Source organism: Trematomus bernacchii, unplaced genomic scaffold (genome assembly GCF_902827165.1).
Source record: "Trematomus bernacchii unplaced genomic scaffold, fTreBer1.1, whole genome shotgun sequence".
Lineage (NCBI taxonomy): Eukaryota > Metazoa > Chordata > Actinopteri > Perciformes > Nototheniidae > Trematomus > Trematomus bernacchii.
This window is the reverse complement of record NW_022987593.1, coordinates 17593574-17617383: the sequence shown is the minus strand read 5'-3', so window position 1 is coordinate 17617383 and position 23810 is coordinate 17593574. Positions and strand designations below refer to the sequence as shown.

At 41.0% G+C, this 23810-nt stretch overlaps 1 protein-coding gene across 1 annotated transcript in view; it reads left to right on the top strand.

Moving 5' to 3' along the window:
* Window positions 1–23810, top strand: part of LOC117482058 (ectonucleoside triphosphate diphosphohydrolase 7-like) — a 33667-nt gene that overhangs the window by 1000 nt on the left and 8857 nt on the right. The window contains exons 2-10 of the mRNA XM_034130043.1: window positions 272–377; window positions 1492–1677; window positions 8543–8748; window positions 11794–11944; window positions 13082–13185; window positions 13311–13370; window positions 14472–14620; window positions 15334–15500; window positions 22093–22294. Of these exons, the coding sequence (XP_033985934.1) occupies window positions 370–377; window positions 1492–1677; window positions 8543–8748; window positions 11794–11944; window positions 13082–13185; window positions 13311–13370; window positions 14472–14620; window positions 15334–15500; window positions 22093–22294 (1233 nt within the window). The 5' untranslated portion in view covers window positions 272–369. The remainder of the gene's footprint in view (window positions 1–271; window positions 378–1491; window positions 1678–8542; window positions 8749–11793; window positions 11945–13081; window positions 13186–13310; window positions 13371–14471; window positions 14621–15333; window positions 15501–22092; window positions 22295–23810) is intronic.

Sequence of the window (23810 nt, the reverse complement as noted above, 5' to 3'; positions counted from 1 at the left end):
TGTAATGTGTTTTTTATGTTGTGCTATAAAAGGGTTAGATACTAACAGTGAAAATTGTCAAAGGTGACACCTCCAAATTCCTTGTACTACATTTAAAATATAACCGTCACATTAGACAGAGAAAATCTGCAAATCCTTGAGCGACTGAGAAAAAACATGTAAATATTTTTGTCAATAAGGTGTTGAGATGTTTCAGCTTTTCTACATTTGTTTGTTCACCTGCTAACATGTTAAATACGCTGTTGTGTTCTCTCCCTCTTCTCTCCTTCAGGCAGAAGGAAAGTCTAAACTCTGGACCGGGTCCTGATCACTCTGCAGACACCATGAGGTGACGACTGTGACATCTTGTATTGTTGCCCACCGGGACAGATGGCAAGGTAATGAACTGATAACAGCATCCAAAGTCTCTATTACACGTGGAGTCTTTGAAGTGTTCAGGAACATGTTCTGCATGTGGAAGGGTGTGATTTGAATGGTAGCACTGACCGTTACACACCCTAAGATCTTGTTACATGTTAGGGGAAATGTGTAACACAGCTCTATAGGAACTAAGATAAGATAAGATGTACTTTATTGATCCCAATTTGGGAAATGTTTGTGTTGCATCAGCATCAAAGACATGGCATTGTACAATACAAATGTAAAAGACTAGAATTAACCCACAAGTAGAAAATATACATGTTGAATTTACAAATTAACAATAACAAAACAAAATATAAAGCAAGTTATTATATATACATAAGTATGTGAGGGATGGAATATTAAATATTAAACTGAAACAGGGTGTCCGCGGGGTCTTAAAAAGTATTAAACGGCATTTTCCAAGGTATTACATTTTGTAGCTTGTTCTCAATAAGTATATAAATTGTCCAAAGAGGTTGTATTCTACAGTCTGCCTGAATGTAATCATTGCGTAGGTGTGTAGTGTGATTCTGTGTAGTTTATTTATGGCATCCCGTTGGATTTGACGTCATCAGAACAGGACATCGCACGCTCACTGCTTGATAGCGCGCGAAGGTCCGTTTACGCCGGTTGTTAAACAACATCGTTATGGGGAAATGCAAGTCTGCGTCCAAATGGTTGGAAGATAAGGAGGAAGGACAATCAATACTGTATATAGTCAATGTGAGGTAAAGTGTGTCGCCAATGTAACCCGTTAGAACTCCAAGTGGCGATGAGGTCTTAAAATGTATGGAAAGGGTCTTAAAAAAGGTCTAAAAAGGTATTACATTTGACTTCAGGATTCCTGCATATACCCTGTGAATATATAAATGTAAAATGTACAGTGTGATTTTAAGTCCAAGAAAAAGGAAATAAGCAAATAAAGGGTAATTTATATCTGACAAAATACGCTTTCACATGAAGCGAGCAAAGCAATCACTCCACTGATAATCAAACATAGAATGCAGGTTCCGGATTCAAATAAATCATGGACCAAACGTACATTTTCTTAACATTAATTCAGTCTTTCCCCTTGTTCCTCCTCCCCAGGATCACGTTCTCCTGCCTGCCGGCCTCCTGGCACTGCAGCGTGTCCCTTCTGTCTCTGGGCTGCGCTCCCAGGCAGAGGCTGCTGCTGCTGCTCTTCATCACCTCCACCCTGCTGCTGCTGGGGACCTACCAGAGGCAGCTGTGGGGCCTGGGGCAGCATCGGAGGCCCGGCCACCGAGTCAACAAGTGAGTCTCAACGAGTCACAAAGAGTCTCAACGAGTCACAAAGAGTTCTGCACAAGTGTGATCTTTAAACCCTGTTAATTCTGGGTTTAGGATTTGAACCATCGTACGATACGATAATACTTTAAAGGTCCCCTATCATACTGTTTTTCATCGATATATTATAGGTCTCAGATATATACAGAGCCTGTCTCTGATTGGCTGAAACACCAAACAGATCATTGCAGCATCCCATAATCCCCTCTGTTTCAGCCCTGTTTCCAAAGTGCTGATTCTCTGTCTGTTACTTCAGATGAAAATAAGGAGCCCCTCCCCACGCCCCTCTGAGAGAGATTTGGTTAAAAAGAACACAATAGCCGCGTTCACACCAAGTACTTTCCTGTACTTAGTTCCGGCACTAAGAGCCCTGGCGCTTTTAACCCCAGGGCACTTAGTACAGATCGCGTTCACACCGGAGTACTTTTCCCTGAGGGAAGATTACAAGTACAGTAGGTGGCGGTAAGCACCTTAAAGTTGTTTGCAATCCGCTACAAAACAAGAGAAGAAGAAGAAAAACTTCCCGCGTATACTGTCTGTTGTTTACCTTCCGACCTCAGACATGATGGAGATGGAGTCGACTGAAGTTGTGCTGTTTGTGCTCATGTTATACAGCTTTGTAACTTCGTTAATGCGGCCAGAGCCTGAGCCTATTAGGCGTCCGACAAAAATCCGGAGCCGCCACACGTCGAATGCTATAATCGCAAAGTTTCTTCAGCATCAAAAGCTTTAGGAAAAGGATTGGCCGACGGAAAGCACACGATTGCCATGTTTCACCATAGGATGGCTGATACAGGATCTGTTTAATCGCCATGTCGGTTTTCTTTATTGCACTCTCAAGACATAACATTAAATAGAAATATTTTAAATGTAACTAAAGTGTCAGTTGTACATGTCAGTAAACATTGTCAATATAAAATAAAGTGTCAGTTGTACTATATAATAACAGTAATAACAATATAAACTCCCAGGTGTAGGGAGTCTCAGCAGCAAACCCACCTTTATTATATATCTTCCTGAGACCCACTGCATCCGTCTGCCATAAACACTATGCAAACATACATGTTAGTTTTGGCCCATAGTGGACTCCATGTTGTGTTGTGTGAAATGGGGGGGAATTAAAAGTTTAGGTCAAATAATATTTAAAATGATATAAATTATCATATTTGTGTATGTGCCGCTGCCATTCCCCCACAAGGTTGCAACATTGATGATAAATAAATGACAAATAAAGCTTTGCCAGTTTATAACCGATGAAACATGATGGTATCAGAATAATCACTTACATGTGATGTATAGGATGCTACACAGGTCACAAAAGATAAAGTGTCAGGAGAAATAAGCTTAATCGCTATGTCGGTTTTCTTTATTGCACTCTCAAGACATAACATTAAATAGAACAATTTTAAATGTAAATAAAGTGTCAGTTGTACATGTCAGTAAACATTATATATAAAATAAAGTCATAACAGTAATAACAATATAAAATAAACTGTCCCAGGTGTAGGGATAGTCTCAGCAGCATACACACCTTAGTGCAACGTTGTGTGTCGTGTGTCAGTATTTACAAAAACTATACCAAATAAACTGTTATTAAATGCAGTTTGTCGCTCATCCTGCCGCTGCGCCGACGCTTCCTCATGGCGCAGCGCCCACACTTCATCCTGGTGCTGCTGGCGCTCCATCTGCTGCTTGAACACTTCTGCCTGGCGCTCCATCGAGGTGAGCATCTTGTCCTCCGTTTCCTGGGCCTTGGTGAACAGCACCATCTGATCTCCACGCAGCGACTCATTCACCACGGCACGCCGGTCCTCCAACGCCTGGGCGTTGTCAAAGAAATTCGCATCCCGTGTCCGCTTTCCTAAGAGGGGAAAATAAGCAATATACAAGATCTTAGTCGCCATGTAGTTTTACAACATACTAGGAATGTGTTTTTTGTATTTTCACAAATAGAATTAAGGTTTCACAAATCTGAAACTGTGTTATAAAGAATCTTTTGACTCTCTGGGATAATCCAGTCCAGATTTGATGAGTCTAGGTATAGTGGTTTTAGATCAGGACCTGGTCTAATGTGGTCTACATGTAAAAAAAGCACTGAAATCTCCCTTTTTTGTATTTTCACAAATAGAATTAAGGTTTCACAAATCTGAAACTGTGTTATAAAGAATGTTTGGCCTCTCTGGGATAATCCAGTCCAAATAAATCGGCTATGCAGCGATTCAAGAGGTTCAAACACGGAGGATTGTTCCTTTTTGAAGAGTGCTTCATGTATGCTTGAACTTTGTTTAATGTTGTTGAGGCAAGTTAAACATAAAATATGATGAATATTATGAAATAAACATGATTGTGAACATCAGTTCGATGCGTAACGTTCTTTCAAGACAAAGTTACAGTGTGTGTACCTTTGCGTTTGGTTGCTGGTAAGGAGGACGACAAAGCGCTGTGATCTAGAATGCAAAGCTCACTTGTTTCCAATCCCGAGAGTTGTCCATCCTCGCCTGAAACAGACGATTAGTGCCATGAGTTAGTGAAGCAAATTACAGAAACACTGCACAGTTATTCACAAGTCAAAACATTTTCATACAGCGGAGAATATCTAGCTAGCTAGATGTAGCTAGCCGGGGCCGGTGTTAGCCTATTATGGCTAGCATGGCTAGCTTGATCTACTGAGCAAATAAAAGTACATCTGAGACCATTATTGTGCAGATTAAAACCCCAGTGCATGTAGTTGATTTTACCTTCATCGTGGTAGTCATCGTTGGCCACTGAATCCGCCGTTTGTAGTCCTGCTGAGTTTCTTTATATTTAGCCGGCTGTGCACAATTCCCAGGTCGAGTGAAAGCTACCGAACTGGCTTCAGTAGCATTCCTTGGGTCGCGTCCTCGGCGTAGATCTCCAGAAGCGCCGACACCTCCTCATCATTTCTTGATGCTTGCCATAACTGCTTTCAAAAACAAACACAACGCACGGAGCGTTGTGTTTTTGTAGCGAGGAAAAACAATGGCGTCTCCACACAACATTTTCAGAGTTGTACGGGCGTGGTTTGCAATTCGCCCAGCCAATCAGCACTGGGGAACTTTTGGAGCACTTTTCACCCACAGAAAAGTACGCTCTCCGAGCTGGCTCTAAAAATGGGGGTAAAAGTACCCGAGATTAAGTACGATTTTTGGTGTGAACGCGACATAAGGGGTACTCACGGAACTAAAACGCGAAAAGTACGGTGAAAGTACTCCGGTGTGAACGCGGCTAATGGTGCTCTAGGAGGAGATTCAGGTGATAAGGTGGGGGGGGGGGGGGGTTACCTTGGTTGCTGATTGGCTAATGGTTACACAAGCCAAAACATCGTTATGACATCACAAAGTGGCCAAAATCTGATCAGCTCATTTTCAGACAGGTTTTTATATAAATGGATCAGGACAAAAAGAGGGGGGGTCTTTGTTCCTGAAACTTTCAGAGTCTCTTTACACAGAGGGGACACATGGTGATGTAGAAGAGACATGAAGAAGAGGGGACACATGTTGATGTAGAAGAGACATGAAGAAGAGGGGACACATGTTGATGTAGAAGAGACATGAAGAAGAGGGGACACATGTTGATGTAGAAGAGACATGAAGAAGAGGGGACACATGTTGATGTAGAAGAGACATGAAAAAGAAGGGACACATGCTGATGTAGAAGAGACATGAAGAAGAGGGGACACATGTTGATGAAGAAGAGACATGAAGAAGAGGGGACACATGTTGATGTAGAAGAGACATGAAGAAGAGGGGACACATGTTGATATAGCAGAGACATGGAGAAGAGGGGACACATGTTGATGTAGAAGAGACATGAAGAAGAGGGGACACATGTTGATGTAGAAGAGACATGAAGAAGAGGGGACACATGTTGATGAAGAAGAGACATGAAGAAGAGGGACACATGTTGATGTAGAAGAGACATGAAGAGAGGGGAACATGGTGATGTAGAAGAGACATGGAGAGAGGGGGACACATGTTGATGTAGAAGAGACATGAAGAAGAGGGGACACATGTTGATGAAGAGAGACATGGAGAAGAGGGGACACATGGTGATGTAGAAAGGACATGAAGAAGAGGGGACACATGTTGATGTAGAAGAGACATGAAGAAGAGGGGACACATGTTGATGTAGAAGAGACATGAAGAAGAGGGGACACATGTTGATGTAGAAGAGACATGAAGAAGAGGGGACACATGTTGATGAAGAAGAGGGGACACATGTTGATGTAGAAGAGACATGTGAAGAGGTGGACACATGGTGATGTAGAAGAGACATGAAGAAGAGGGACACATGTTGATGTAGAAGAGACATGAAGAAGAGGGGACACATGGTGATGTAGAAGAGACATGAAGAAGAGGGGACACATGTGGATGTAGAAGAGACATGAAGAAGAGGGGACACATGTTGATGTAGAAGAGACATGAAGAAGAGGGGACACATGTTGATGTAGAAGAGACATGAAGACAGAAGAGGGGACACATGTTGATGTAGAAGAGACATGAGAAGAGGGGACACATGTTGATGTAGAAGAGACATGAAGAAGAGGGGACCACATGGTGATGTAGAAGAGACATGAAGAAGAGGGGACCACATGTTAGATGTAGAAAAGAGACTATGAAGAAGAGGGGGACCACCATAGTTGATGTAGAAGAGACATGAAGAAGAGTGGGACACATGGTTGATGTAGAAGAGCCATGAAGACGAGGGGGACACATGTTGATGTAGAAGAGACATGAAGAAGAGGGGACAACAAGTTGATGTAGACCAGAGACATGAAGAAGAGGGGGACACATGTTGATGTAGAAGAGACATGAAAGAAGAGGGGCACACATGGTGATGATAGAAGAATAGGGGACACATGTGAATGAGAAGAAGACAGGGGAACATGTGAGTAGAAGAGACATGAAGAAGAGGGGACACATGTTGATGTAGAAGAGACATGAAGAAGAGGGGACACATGTTGATGTAGAAGAGACATGAAGAAGAGGGGACACATGTTGATGTAGAAGAGACATGAAGAAGAGGGGACACATGGTGATGTAGAAGAGACATGAAGAAGAGGTGGACACATGTTGATGTAGAAGAGACATGAAGAAGAGGGACACATGTTGATGTAGAAGAGACATGAAGAAGAGGGGACACATGTTGATGTAGAAGAGACATGAAGAAGAGGGGACACATGTTGATGTAGAAGAGACATGAAGAAGAGGGGACACATGTTGATGTAGAAGAGACATGAAGAAGTGGATTTTGCATAATAGGTGATTTTTAATGGTCAGATCAAGTCTGAAATGTGTCTTGCATCACAGCAGCTCCATGTGTAACATCAACAGACAAATAAAAAGACACAATACATGAAAAACAAACAAACATTTAACATAACAGCACGATCCCTGAGAGAAAACCTTTAGCGTGCATTTGATCTTCTTCTTAGGTCTGATTAAACTAAAAGTAGAAAACCGCATATGAAGAGATAACATATTTCACTATCTCTAACTATCCTTGGTCACGAAGGAGAACAGCTGCAGTCACTCTCACACAGTCACCTTGAGCTGTCAGGCCTCAGAAACAAATGAGATAACCGTGTTCACAAAGCTTGTTATCCAGCAACAAATGTTTCCATGTTCCCATGAATGGAAAAAAACCTGCATATGGTCAACTCTCCTGTGACATGTCTCCATGCTGTAATGTTCAAAAAGCTCTGCTGCAGCACCTCTTTTCACCCTCTGTCTGAAACCAGAGCCCAGTCTGCTCTGATTGGTTAGCTGGTCGGCTCTGATGTGATTGGTCAACCGCTTAGAGATGTCCCACCCGTTAGCCTATCACGTACAATAGGGCTGCACGATATTGGCAAAAAACTGACATTGCGATTTTTTCCCCCTGCGATATGAAAAAATACAGGAATTGAAGAAAAGACCGATTTTTTGGCCGCAAACCATCCTTTCTTGAACTTTAATGTTATACAATTGGTATTTTTTTAACGATATTTAACCGCATGAAGGATTTTAGTCACGGACTTCTGGATCTTAAGTTATCAGAGCAACAAGCTGAGCTAGCTCGGTTATCCTGCTGTGATCTGATCAAGAATGATTGTGATTGGTGGGTTGCTGTGCATGCAGAGCCGGCATGTCACGCACTCAAGTACCGCTGACATGAGAGCCACGCGAGTTTTCCTTTTGTAGCAAGCAGCAAAATAATTGTAACATGACGTGTTTGAGTTAATTTGCCTACTTAAAATCGCACGTCCTGCGATGTGAATATTGCGCATGCGCATAACGCGATTATCGTCAAGACACGATATATCGTGCGGCCCTAACGTACAATGTGTTGGAGTGCTAGCCAATAGAAGCGCGAGTGTGTGGGAGAGAAACTCCCTCTGTAGGAAACAGGGATTTTAGCCTTGCAGACCATTTACATGCACTAAAACCTTTAGAACACACTACTGGAAAGGGAAAACCCAAAAAGGCAGAATACGGTCCCTTTTAAGATTATGAAAACCAAAAAGGAACATATCCAAGGTATGAAAACAAGAAGCTATTGACCATATACAAAGTAGATATTGTTCAGGAGCATGTTTTTCATATCATAATGTGTTAACTTACATGCACTATTTCTGTTTCTGTTTAATGTGTTCACTTGGAGTTTTATTGTGAAGAACCGGAAGTGTTACCGGATGTTGTGAAGTGTTACGTGGGAGTTACGTGTTGTATGTGATATCCGAAGATGGCGGTGTGCTGAAATAAAGTGTCGTGCTAAGAGGAAAGTGTGTCTTATTACCGAGTAACAGATGTTCCCTCTCCTCCTCCTCCAGGTACCTCTCCATCGCAGAGACCATGGAGGCCACGGACGTCCTGAACCCGGCTCTGAACTACGGCGTGGTGGTGGACTGTGGCTCCAGCGGCTCCAGGGTCTTTGTGTACTACTGGCCCCCCCACAACGGGAACCCCCACACGTTGCTGGACATCCGACAGATGAAGGACCGCGACCGCAAACCTGTCGTCAAGAAAATCAAACCTGGTGAGGAAACAGGAGCTCAGTGACGGCAATATGGACAATATCCAAAACGCAGGATTTACAATGTTTGTTAAATGCTAAATATGTGTTGAATTACCCTTTTTAATGAAGTAAGGGGCTGCAGATATATTCTAGCCTATACATCGTACATTGTGCTGACTTTTTAGTACAGATCCTCCACCATAATCATTTAATATATATTTAAATGATAGCAAAATAATAATTAAAAATCATCATTCCCTCTAATATTGTGAAACATATCGTAATTACAAATTCAGTCAAAATCATCGCAACTCGTTGTTTTTTTCGGAAACTTGCAGCCCTAATCTACATTTCATTATTATTAACAGGGTGTCCGCGGGGTCTTAAAAAGTCTTGCATTTGATAATCTGAATTTAAGGCCTTAAAAAAGTCTTAAATATGACCAAAAAAACAAGAAAGGTCTTAAATATGATTTAGAAGGTCTTAAAAATGATGGGATTTGAAAGGTACTTCTGTGTTGCGATAGCGTTTAAATGTGTTTTGGGGGAAATGTCCGGGCTGCAAAGTAACCAGTACGGCAAGAGCCTTTCAGTTCCCCCCAACAATTTGTATTGAAATAAATCAACATGGAACCAGTAATCACTAACTTTGTTTCCCCTGGCCCCTTATCGGAGAACACCCAGCTAGTAACCTAGCAACCAAGCTTCAGCTAGCGAGAGCACACTCGTGAACCGTTGCGCCGGTGCACCTCGCGGGAGCGCGTAAAGCAAAAACTCCCAGACACTTCAATGATCTGTACGGCAAAGTACGGTTTGGAAACTATATAACTTCCTTTTGGAGGGCATGCATAACACGGCAAATACCAGAGCCTCGCTGCGGGGAAACTTTGGCGCTGTTCCGAGTTTGTTCTAATCTGTCAAAATGACGGACTGCTTTCACATTTTTCCGTCATTGTTAAAAAGAATATTCGGTTAACGCGACCACTGCTGTCCCAGCAACATCAGTACCAAGCGAGAGAGTTTTTTCCTCAGCAGGGGATATTGTAAACGCCCAAACATCCCAGCTTCTACCTGGAAATGTGGACATGCTCATATTCCTAAAAAAAACCTGTCTGATGATGCGGAGTGAGTTTGAGTTGAGTTACTTGAAAAACTAAAGTGAAACTTGATTTATTTTATTGCAGGGTCTGATTATTAAATGTCCTTGTTTATTTGTGAGATGCAGTGGCACAAAGAAAATGCCTGCTTTGTCTGGTAGTACTATAGGTACAAAAACACTGGTTGTTCTTGTTACTGTCTGTTACGGTCACTTTGTTTTTGACACTTTAAAATACTACTATCCTACTAAAATGCTACTAATCAGATGTATTATTTAATAAAGAACATTTTTTCAAGTAAAAAAATAAATAAAAAAATTCATGTGCGATATGTGCAGTAGTGAAACGGAGAGAAATTCTTCAGACATTTTGTCAAACATCTCCTAAAAACCACAGATTTCTTCACTTTTTGTTGTTGTGTGACTTTACAAAGGTGCCTTTGAGACGCAGACAGCCCCCCCCCCCCCCCGCTCCAGTGTTTTCGACTTCTTGGTGCCAGCATGAGGATCATTACTTATCATTGTCTGTCCCTTTGGCTCACAGCCAAAAGAAATGAAGGGCAGAGTGTGTGACGGAGATAAGACGTGGCATTCATGGGAAATATAGAGCAGGGGAAAAATAGAAGTTGAACAGGATAAAAAACCCTCTGTGAGTTTTCCTTGTACGGTTAACCTCCTCATTTGATCTGAAATGGATGGGATTGTCATGATTACCGGTAGTTTTTGTCGTGACGTCCGTACGTTAAGTCATTTCAGCAGAAAGCACCATTCAGTGCCTCTGTCTTTATCTCAGCACACAGATTAGATACACTGGGTGTTTTGTTTTTCCAGGAGCAATAGCTAAAGCATACGTGGCACTTTGAATCCTGGGACCAAATGTACCAACGTTTTATATAGAACAACCGTTTTTCTTGCATTGCTCTCTTTTATTGCACAGTTTATGAGTTGCTAGACACTGATCAGCTTTTTGTGAGAACATGGGCTTCAACAAACCGTTAAGATTTGTCTCAACCGGCTTTGTCACATACAGGCTCTTCTGGTTTATACCGCAGCTCACACAAGCCAATCAGAGCAGCCGGGGCTTTTTCGGTAGGCGGGCTTTAAGAGACAGAAAACATTTCAGACACAGTTTACAGGAGAAAAAAAATCCTTTCATGCAAAGGGACGATGACATATCTTGTTGTTACAGTTATGCTTATTTCTCGTGATGCATGGACAGTAGTTTTGTTGTATGAATTGTTTTGCATCATACTGTTTATGTGTGTGTGACTTTGATGCCTTCTTGTCTAGGTCCCCATTACAAAATATCTCTTGGTCTTATCTGGTTAAATAAAGCTTAAAGTGGACCTATCATGCTATATTTGAATAATATAGTGTAGGACCATACCTATATAAGGCATATTTATACTTTTTTTTTTTCAAAATACCAAACAGATCATGCATTTTAGCCATGCCTCATTTTGCTCAATTTGACATTTTTTAGCTCTGTTTTTGCAAGGGCAGATTCAGTGAGCAACAGCACCATCTACTGGCCTGGCATATGTACTACAGCGTCTCCAGCGCTTTCGAACGGCAATGGCCGTGGCTGTCTCCTCCTGATTGGTGGAGTTGGCACAATAGCCGTAGCGCCACCGTCCTGACGTCAGGACAGTGTTCAAATCTGGATCAGTTTTTATCAGATCCGTTGCAGCCCCTTTTTTTAGAGATTTGGGTATGGAGGAAAATAGAGAGGGTTGTGTTTTCTGACACTTGGTGAGTTCCCTGGAACACCGGGGACACATATTCATGTATACAAGACGTACAAAAGTGCATTTTGCATGATAGGTCCCCTTTAAGTGAATTGAACTCAAAAACAGATTGAGTGTATGTGACTAACGAAAGTGCCGTGTCATTTCAGTTTGAGGATTGTGCTTCTTTAACTTAAGCTGTGTCTCAAGTCTGAAATGTGTGTGTTGTTGCCGTCTCTCTCAGGGATCTCCACCCTGGCCACCTCTCCCACTCGGGCCAGTGATTACCTCTACCCTCTGCTGAGCTTCGCTGCTGCTCACGTCCCGAGGAGCAAACACAAAGAGACGCCGCTCTACATCCTGTGCACCGCCGGCATGAGGCTGCTGCCGGACAGGTAACTCATCATTACTCTGGGGGTTTTATTTCATTCATTATTTTATTTTATTTATTTCGAACGTGTAAATCAGGGGTGTCCAAACTCTTTTCACCAAGGGCCACATACAGAAAAATAAACGAAGGGCTGGGCCGCTCACTAGAGGTATATTGAATTTAGGTAAATGATGGTTGATATTGATGAAAAAAACACTATCAGAAAGTTGCTATCAGAAACAATGCCCGACTGTTTTGGACGTAATATGGTCGGTGTTTACACTAGCATGGCTAACACTCAGAGCTAACCTGTACTGGAGAGCATGTGTGTGAAGAAGCAGGAAATAAAAAGGAACTCACCTTGTGGTATAACCGGCAAGAGAGAAAGCCTTTGAGCTCCATACTGTTTCAGAAAGAATCCTTGATAATCCATGATATGGCGTTTCATCACGGCAGTATTTAGTTTAGACAGTAGCTGCCGGGTCCCGCATGAGCTCAGCCCCCTCCTTTTTTATTTTTTAAAGCTTTATACCCAGAATCAGCACTTTTGAAACAGGAAGTGAAATAGAGGGATATGAGGCATGGCTAGAATGGCTGATCTGTTTGGTATTTTGAGCAAAACACTTCATAGACATGTTTTTTATATATTTGTATATATCTGAGGCCTATGCTATTGCCTAGAAATAGCATGATAGGTGACCTTTAAAGATGGGGTAGGTAATTCACTTCAGAAACACTTGTTATATTCCATGGAATGCTCTTAACATCCCGATAGCAATGAATATATTAAATGCTTTGACAATAAATACATACAAAAATGTCATCTGTGGAAGCCGTGGCGCTGTAAAAAGCACGACCAATCATCTGAGCCGGCCCGGCTAAAATAACTGGATGGCCTACCTGCCTGTCAGCCTTCCATCTGTGCACAAACTTATCTCGTGCCCTCATTGGTCATGTGCACGTTCGTGTGTGTTGGAGGAGGGGCTCTGAAGGAAGGGGCAGTTTTTTTCCGGTTGTGTATTTTCAAATTCTAGCGCACTCGAGCTGGTTTCTCCATTCTTACCTACCCCACCTTTAAGTAACAAAATGGACTGTAGTCATATTGCCTGTTTTGATCCATCCCTCTGTATTTATTTTATATTTCTTGCTCCTCTGTGTGCAGCCTGCAGACGGCCATCTTGGAGGATCTGATCACTGACGTTCCTCTGGATTTCGACTTCCTGTTCTCCAGCTCTCATGCTGAGGTCATCTCTGGGAAACAGGAAGGTGAGCAGCTTGCTTACTGATGATGTTTGCTGCTACTGGGTTTAGTTTTATTAACTAAATTAAGAGAATGCAACCTTAAAACCATGTCTTTCTAACCACTTCCTGCCTGTTTTGTGTCCCTGCAGGAGTGTATGCTTGGATCGGGATAAACTTTGTGTTGGGCCGCTTCGATCACGCTGATGATGGTGAGTGTGAAGCTGCTAACAAGATTCAAGGCTTTCATTGTCATGTGTACATAGCTACGATATATCAATGAAAATCTTAGGTCACAGGCTCCTCCAACATGCAACACAATAACACAGATACAATAGTGCAAGTAAATACAAATAAAATAGGATGGAAATAGTGACATGACCATCTCTTGTTTGACTTTGTTTCTATACACAGATTGAATGTATATGTATGTGTGTGTGTATGTATATGTATGTGTGAGTATGTATGTATGTATGTTGATGTACATGGGTATTATGTGTGTGTGTATGTATGTTGATGTACATGGGTATTATGTGTGAGTATGTATGTATGTATGTTGATGTACATGGGTATTATGTGTGAGTATGTATGTATGTATGTTGATGTACATGGGTATTATGTGTGTGTGTGTGTATGTATGTATGTTGATGTACATGGGTATTATGTGTGTGTGTGTGTGTGTGTATGTATGTATGTTGATGTACATGGGTATTATGTGTGTGTGTGTGTGTGTATGTATGTTGATGTACATGGGTATTATGTGTGTGTGTGTGTGTATGTATGTATGTTGATGTACATGGGTATTATGTGTGTGTATGTATGTTGATGTACATGGGTATTATGTGTGTGTATGTATGTTGATGTACATGGGTATTATGTGTGTGTGTGTATGTATGTGTGAGTATGTATGTATGTTGATGTACATGGGTATTATGTGTGTGTGTGTGTATGTATGTGTGAGTATGTATGTATGTTGATGTACATGGGTATTATGTGTGTGTGTGTATGTATGTGTGAGTATGTATGTATGTTGATGTACATGGGTATTATGTGTGTGTGTGTGTATGTATGTGTGAGTATGTATGTATGTTGATGTACATGGGTATTATGTGTGAGTATGTATGTATGTTGATGTACATGGGTATTATGTGTGTGTGTGTGTTTAAGTTTATACATGTGTACATGATGTGTAGATATTTGTCATTTCAAACAACCCCTGTGTATTTTTCCGTTTTTCTTTTCTTTTCTAATTTTGTTCGGGTCACAGTTCCCAGAATCAGATGATAACATGAGATCTGCTTCCTGTTTCTCAGAGGAAGCCACAGTGGAGGTGACGACAGGCTCTCAGAACCAGCAGCCAATCAGCAGGCGGCGCACAGTGGGCATCATGGATATGGGCGGGGCTTCACTGCAGATCGCCTACGAGGTGCCGAGCGCCATCACCTTCAGCTCTCCACAGGAAGTAAGATCTGTTACTGGAGGAGGGCTCATGATGAGACAAGAAATAAACAAGAAAGTAGAAAATATACATGTTGAATTAACAAATGAACAATAACAACAATTAAATATAAAGTAAGTTATAACGGCTGCTGATTGTGTTTAAATTAATTTTGGCTTCATCTGTGCACCTAATTAGTCATTTTGTCCGTTCAACTTAATTCATTAATTAAAAATACCCATCGCAGAGGCATAACATGTCTTGTTCTTGTGCGACAAACTGTCACAAACATTTGTTTTCACATTAGATGTTACTATAAATAGTTATCACCGCAATAAACCGTATTTAATTTAGTCGTAATGTACATTATTTCATTTCATATTCTGTTCTTGTACATATCCTATTCTATTTACATGTCTATAGACTTTGTTTGTATTTTTGTATTTTATTATATATGTTGCATTGTTGGAGGAGCTCAGGTCAGAAGAATGTCATTGCCATCTCTACACTGTAGCTTTGTGCATATGACAATGACACCTTTGAATTTGAATTTGAATGTGGCCCGCAACTAAACATGGTGAAGCAGCGTTCAGTTATTATGCTCCAAATATCTGGAACAAACAACCAGAAACCTGCAGGTCCGCTGCAACTCTGACTGTTTTTAAATCCGGTAGAAGTAGATGTTAGGAACAGATGGACGGCAACATACAGGTATTGACAATGTTTTGTGTGTTCAGGAGGAGGCGGGGAAGAGTGTGTTGGCGGAGTTTAACCTGGGCTGTGACGTGGAGCACACGCAGCACGTCTACAGAGTCTACGTCACCACCTTCCTGGGCTTTGGAGGAAACATGGCCCGACAGCGCTATGAGGAGCAGCTGCTCAACAACACCTTCACCAAGAACAGGTACACACACACACACACACACACACACACACACACACACACACACACACACACACACACACACACACACACACACACACACACACACACACACACACACACACACACACACACACACAGCTGCTCAACAACACCTTCACCAAGAACAGACACACACACACACACACACACACACACAGACAGACAGCTGCTCAACAACACCTTCACCAAGAACAGGTACACACACACACACAGCTGCTCAACAACACCTTCACCAAGAACAGACACACACACACACACACACACAGCTGCTCAACAACACCTTCACCAAGAACAGGTACACACACACACACACACACACACACACAGACAGCTGCTCAACAACACCTTCACCAAGAACAGGTACACACACACACACACACACACACACACACAGACAGCTGCTCAACAACACCTTCACCAAGAACAGGTACACACACACACACACACACACACACACACACACAGACAGCTGCTCAACAACACCTTCACCAAGAACAGGTACACAGACAGACAGACAGACAGACACCTACATGCAAGACACTCAAATTGGTTTAGAAACTGGGTCTTTTTTCCTGTCAGAAATTATTTCAAGTAAACAAAAAAAAAGTGCTTTTGGATTTAAGGCTAAGACTTTTATGTAAAAAGTGAATTTCAACAATTACCACTAGACTTGACAACTGAGCCTAAGTGTTAGACATCACCAAAGAAAACCAACCTTTCCACCAATTAACAACAGACATTGATTTGACTAACTCCCAGGTCTATCGCTCAAATATTTAGCTGTTCATTTATTCTGTGGGATAAAACTGTCCCCCTGTCTGCTGGTCTATTCATATCTCCTCTTATGATTATGATCTCAAATGAGGCCACACATTGACTGTACGGCAAGGCAGGTTTATTTATAAAGCACACTTTGACACAAGGCCTTTCAAAGTGCTTCATAAAAAACATTAATAGCATTAGGATAGTGCGACAGACGCTCGTAATTAAGAACAAACTTACAGAGCAGTGTAGGACATGCAAAAGTCTTTGGATTTAGGATAAGTCTTCAGTCTTGCTTTAAAGGGGACCTATCATGCAAAATGCACTTTTTGATGTCTTTATACATAAAGATGTGTCCCCGTGTGTCAGGGAACTCACGCAGCGTCAGAAAATAAAACCCTCTCTCTTTTCCTCCGTACCCAAATCTCTAAAAACGGGGCTACAACGGAGCTGATCCAGATTTGCGTCCGATATGACGTAATATCTGAAATGTGGACCCACGGCCCTATCAGAAACGTTGCTATCAGAAACAATGCCCGACTGTTTTGGACGTAATATGGTCGGTGTTTACATTAGCATCGCTAACACTCAGAGCTAACCTGTACTGGAGAGCATGTGTGTGAAGAAGCAGGAAATAAAAAGGAACTCACCTTGTGGTATAACCGGCAAGAGAGAAAGCCTTTGAGCTCCATACTGTTTCAGAAACAATCCTTGATAATCCATGATATGGCGTTTCATCACGGCAGTATTTAGTTTAGACAGTAGCTGCCGGGTCCCGCATGAGCTCAGACCCCTCCTTTTTATTTCTTATCAATTTTTTTCATCAAGCTTTATACCCCAAATCAGCACTTTTGAAACAGGAAGTGAGATAGAGGGATATGAGGCATGGCTAGAATGGGTGATCTGTTTGGTATTTTGAGCAAAACACTTCATAGTTTTTTATATATTTGTATATATCTGAGACCTATGCTATTGCCTAGAAATAGCATGATAGGTGACCTTTAAAATAAGTGAGAGTTGCGATTTTCTTGGAGTTTGGTCCATATGAAGCATAATAACTAAACGCTGCGTATCCATGTTTAGTTTTGACTCTGGCAGAAGATCAGAAATGTATTTTCCATTTCAGACACAGTACAAAGGAGAACAGAAACTCTTGTTTCAATGCATAGTGATGATGGCATGTCTTGTCAGTTTCAGTCATGCATATTTCTCTTGATGCATGGACAGTAGTTTCGTTGTATGAACTGTTTTGCATTCTACTGTTTATGTGTGTGTGTGACTTTGATGCCTTCTTGTCTCGATTACAAAATATCTCTATTGGTCTTATCTGGTTAAATAAAGGTTAAACGAATTGAACTCAAAAACTGATGTTTCAAAGTCGGCGTATATGTGACTAACGAAGAACAAGTTCCTTTTTTGTTGTGATTTTCTGGGAGTTCGGTCCATATAACTAAACGCTGTCTCTCCAGGTTTAGTTCTGACTCTGGCAGAAGATCAGAAATCTATTTAGGCACTATAAATCAAGTCAAGGCTGTTAAAATGTTAAGATTGAATAGACTTGCAGACGGCTTTAGTTATGCATAAAGCAAAAAACAGAATACTGCCAGAACATATACAAAATAAATTAGTTTTAATTTCAGAGTATGAGCATCATAGGAGGAAATTAAATGTTCAGCATCAGTTTGCACGTGCTACTTTAAAGCAGATGTGTGTCTCTTGGCATTATTTACCGAATGAATTAAAGGGCTGGAAGAACATTTTATGTTTAAGAAAATGTATAAAGAAAGCGTAATTAGACAGTATGAAGTCGACTTTTGATTGTGTTCTGGTTTTATGTTTCAGTATTTGTAAGCAGCTGTGACTGAATGAATATGGCTTTTATTTTCTGCTCCCTGCTCCTTTCCACCATGCGCTATAAACAAATAAATAAAATAAATACAGCCACTATAGAGAGGCGAAGTCCCTCCCTTTCCCGGGGACCTCCATGGGACCTTATTTTGGAAAAATTATGTATTGAAGTCAATGGAGAGAGAAAGATTATCTTTTGATCCCGTTTGAATTGTGCCACGAATTACACATATGATGTTTGATAATTTAAAAGATAATTTTGCAAGTCAAAAAAATAAAAACGTGTCGTAAAACTGTGAAGTAACACTTTTTTTGTGTGAAACCGCTCAATGAACTACATCTCCCGTCTCGCACCACACACCAAGACGGCCGTCACGTTGGCACATTTCACTTCTTTCTTTCAGAATGAGGCGGAAAGTATTAAAAGAGGTGAAAATCACTCCAAGTCTGGGCATGTTGAGAGCTGTACATACAGAGTTTAGCTGTAGGCAAGGATTGGGTTTTCTGCATGTTAATGTTAGAAGCCTAGTGCCCAAATTAGATGTTTTCAAGACCTGGTTTTTAGTTGCTAAGCCTGATATTGTTGTAGTTTCTGAAACCTGGTTAAAACCCTCTGTCACTGACACTGTTATTCAGATTGATGGATATAATGTATTCAGAGCTGATCGTAAGGGCAGAGCTGGTGGTGTTGCAATATACATTGCTGAGAAACTACAGTGCTCTGTCCTTCACTCAATTTCAATTCCAAGGCAATTTGAGTTGCTAGCAGTCCAAATAACTATAGCAAATGCTCCTCTCACTGTTATTGGCTGTTATAGGCCTCCATCGGCCATCATGGATGCAACTACTAGCCTTACTGAATTGTTGTCTAAGTTTTCTTCTGAAATCATTTTATTGGGTGATTTAAATTGGGACTGGTTAAGTGATAAATCCTCACAGTTTAAGCAGGTTTGTGATTCTTTGAACTTAACTCAGCTTATTGATAGTCCCACTAGAATAAACCCTGCCAAACCCAATAACGATACCCTTATAGATGTCATTCTAACAAATGCAGCTCATAAGTATGTGTCTGTTGGTGTTTTTCCTAATGATATCAGTGACCATTGCACTATCGCTTGCGTTAGGAGCACTAAGTTGCCCAAAGCCAAGGGCCTTATTGTGCTCAGGCGCTGCTTCAAACACTTCTCTGAGCAGGCTTTCCTACACGATCTGGCGGAGGTTAAATGGCACTTCACAGCGTTAATTCCATCTGTTGATGTTGCCTTCCAATTTTTTATTGATCACTTTTTATCGATTATTAATAGACATGCCCCCCTTAGAAAATTCAGAGTTAAGAATAGGAACACTCCATGGTTTACTAGAGAACTATCTGATCTCATTCATGATCGAAATAAGCAATGGTCCTTAGCTAGAAAGTCTAACACTAGTGATGACTGGCTTCTTTTTCGTGTCCTCAGAAATAAATGTTCTGCCCTTATTAAAAAAGCTAAAGCTGATTACTATCTGAGCTTAACCACTGATTGTTTTAATGACCATTCTAAATTCTGGAAAACAATTAAATCACTTCAGAACAAGAAGGTTTCTAGTTTCCCACAAAAACTGAAGGTCAGTGATTCTTTTATTTCAGATTCAGATGGTATGTCTAATGCCTTTAATGCTCACTTCAAAAAGGCTGGTCACATTTTTGATGAGCAAAGTCATGACTCTCTAAATGGTCGTACTCACAGCCATAGTCAAGAGATGAACTCCCCTGTTTTTGATTTAGCTTATTTCTCGGTCTCTGAAGTCTTACAGGGTTTGCACTCGATTGATCCTAAAAAGTCTGCTGGGCCTGACGGCCTTGACCCGTTCTTTTTAAAAATTGCAGCTCAGATGATAGCACAACCAGTAACTGATATTTTTAATCTCTCCCTGTCCACTCACACACTGCCAGCTGTGTGGAAGCAAGCTCTGGTATCGCCCCTCTTGAAAGATGGTGATCCCACGGAGTTGAATAACTATCGTCCTATCTCAAATCTTTCTGTGTTATCAAAGATTCTTGAGTCCCTTGTTTCTACTCAGCTAAAACTTTTTTTTAAATTCACACAACATCCTTAACCCTATGCAATCTGGATTCAGATCAAAGCACAGTACTGTGACTGCCAGTCTGAAAGTCTTAGACGATATTAAGGCTGCTTTGGATAAGAAATCAGTTTGTGTTGCATTGTTTATTGACCTAGCCAAAGCATTTGACACTGTAGATCACCACATTATGTCTAATGTTATGTTGGTGTCTCGTTTCGGTCACAATGCCATTTGCTGGTTTCAGAGTTATCTAACCGACCGTACTCAATGCGTCAGGTTGGGTAGTACTGTCTCTGACCCTGTCACCTTGGAGAAGGGAGTTCCACAGGGCTCTATCTTGGGGCCCTTGCTCTTTTCATTATATGTAAACACTATTTGTAATCAGATGCAATTTTCTACCTATCATATGTATGCTGATGACACTATTGTATACTCGTGTGCTCCGTCTCTGGATATGGCCGTTTCCAATTTAAAATCAGATTTTATCACGCTGCAGCATGCGCTTCTTGATTCTAAACTGCTATTGAACAGTAAGAAAACCAAAGCAATGCTTTTTGCTCCCAAGTCAGCGTCCTCCTCTTGCCTCTCCATTGACACCCTTGATGGCGTTTCTGTTGAGTTTGTTGATACCTACAAATATCTGGGCTTTTGGTTGGACAGTAATCTGAACTTTAAACACCATATTGAAGTTTTAACAAAGAAATTGAAATTCACTCTTGGCTTCCTTTTCAGATTTAAATGTTGTTTTTCAATTTCATCCCGTAAAAGGTTGGTCTCTGGCTTATTCCTGTCCCAGCTGGACTACGGTGATACCATTTATAGATTTGCCTGTCCCACTGTTTTGGCCAAACTTGACCCACTTTACCATGCTGCACTGCGTTATATATCAAATGCACCCTATAGGACTCATCATTGCACATTGTATAGCCTAACTGGATGGTCCTCACTTACTATGCGTAGGATGCAGCACTGGTTTTTATTAATGTATCAAGCCATTTTAGGTAAGCTTCCACTCTACATATGTGTCAGATTTGCTCCAGTTTGTGACTCTTACAACCTCAGATCCAGTGCCTAGATACGGTTCCAGGTTCCTACTGTACGGACTGAGGCTGGAAAAAGGAGTCTTTCTTATTATGGTCCTTGGTCTTGGAATGACCTTCAATCACGCCTTAAACTGAGGGCACTTGTCTCTATTTCATGTTTTAAATTGAAGTTGTCTGAAGTCCTCACCACCAGCTGCTCTTGCAGTAACAAGTAGTGTACTTTTTTTATTGTCCTAATGTGCACAATGTAGTGACTGCTTTTTCGTCTTTTGTTTTCTTTATGTTCTCTGTATTTTATATGTTTGTGTTATGTGTTATGTGTAACGTTGCTGCCTTCTTGGCCAGGTCAGCATTGAAAATGAGATTTTATCTCAATGTTTTTTATCTGGTTAAATAAAGGTTAAATAATAAAAAAAAAAAAAAACACACAAGGGGAGTTAGTCGGTTCCTAAGAGCCAGCATGCGGGACCGGGACTCTGGGATTTGTAGTCTTTGTAGTTGCGTATTTTTCATAGTCTTATATTTCAACAGTTTTAAGACAATCTGTGACTTTTTTGACATGGAAATTATTTGTTAAGATTGACAAACATCATATGTGTAATTCGTGGCACAATTCAAACGGGATCGAGAGATAATCTTTCTCTCCCCATTGACTTCAATACATACTTTTTCCGAAATAAGGTCCCATGGAGCTCCCCGGGAAGGGAGGGACTTCGCCTCTCTATAAGTGTACATGTTTTGTTTTAAAATAACTGCAATGTGTGGAATAAACAAACTAATAAACAAACTAATAAACAAATAATAAACAAATAAATAATAAATGTTCGTCCTTAATATGAAATGTTTGTCTCCAGGCTCCTGACCACGCAGCTGGGTCTGAGTGAGGACAAGCCGTACCTGGACCCGTGTCTGCCGCTCAGTCTGCAGGACAGCGTGGTGAGAGAGAACCGGACCCTGAGCCTCAGAGGGCAGGGGGACTGGACCCGGTGCCAGGAGGCCGTCAGACCCTTCCTGGGGATCCACAACGGCACCATGTCCCCGGGGGGAGTCTACCAGGTACCAACTTCAGCCATTTGTCTCTTGCTTTTACCTTTTTGTGTTTCTTTTATGTTATATTGTGTTTTTACATTCTTAGAGAAGCCTAAGACGCAAGATTTCCATATCCAAAACATAAGAAAACATTTAGTCTTATACAACAGTCTTCTTTTGGGTACTACTAACCTGTACGCCTTACGGTTGCCGAACATTCAATTAAAATGATTTATTCCTAAGCTTCTTTTAAAGATTTCATGTGCAACATTTCCACATCAAAATGCCCCAAGCTGACTACATCTGTGTTGTATCATTTTTGTTGTTGTTGTGAACCTCCCTTATCCCAACACTAAGAATTCATTTAGAGTATCCATCCACTCTGATATTGTGAGGTGTTCAGGAACCCTTCTTATTAATATGTGATCAGCAGAAACACTTCAACACAGCAACATCACAACGGCACCATGTCCCCGGGGGGAAAACTACGCAACCCTGATGTGCATCGTGTAGACGTCAGAACTTTCACTTCAAAACTCACTTATTCACTCGAGCTTTCAAACTCTGATCAACAACCCCCTCCCCCCCACACTTTAACATACAAACATTTAACATAAGGGGACAATCAGTGAGAGAAAACGTATGATGTTTCTTTTATGTTACATTGTGTTTTTACATTGTGGGAGAAGCTCAAGATTTCCATATCTAAACCTACACGACCCAGATTTGTGATGACGTCAGAACTTTCCATACACCAAACACTTTTTCATGTATTGTCTCCTCGTCTGTCAGCTCTGTATGTGGTTTTTATGTTTAGCTGTTTTCCACCATTAGATTATTTCTTTTATTCTCTGTAAGGCGACCTTGGGTGCCTGGCAAGGGCGCCGACAAATAAAATGTATTATTATTATTGAGCTATAGCTATTGTGAACATGACAAATAAAGCCTGGGAATTCTTTGAAACCTTCATGTCGCTACCAAGGTCTTAAGATGAGAAATAACACGCATAGAGAAACTCTGAGAGTTATTGTTAGAGCTGCAGCGAGAGGCAGAGGAAGCAATTGGACCGGTTTGCATTTAAAAAAAGGCCAAACGGTTTGATAACCATTGATCGTTAAAGAAAAGAAATGCTGTTTTCAGCCTCAAAAATATATATAATTCTCTGTTTTTATACATCTTTGGGTTTTGGACTGACAAAACAAGACTATTAAGTTAACACTAGAACCGCCAAGAGGTCGCTCTAATACCTAAACCAACCGCCAACGAGTCAAATTTACCCGCTATTGATTTCAAGGTACAATGTTCTTTTATTTATCATACAGAACAGTGAGTTTTGATCGCACAGGGCCTGGCCATTTATACCAATAGAATCTGAGGACTCTCATATGATATAGTTTGTGCAGATAGCATGAAGTATAAAATATCGCTACCAGTGCTGATTTAAACGCTTGGTGTTAGAGAGAGATTTGTACCTAAACAAAACACAAGTCTATCTATCTCTCTCTCTCTCTCTCTATCTATCTCTCTATCTATCTCTCTCTCT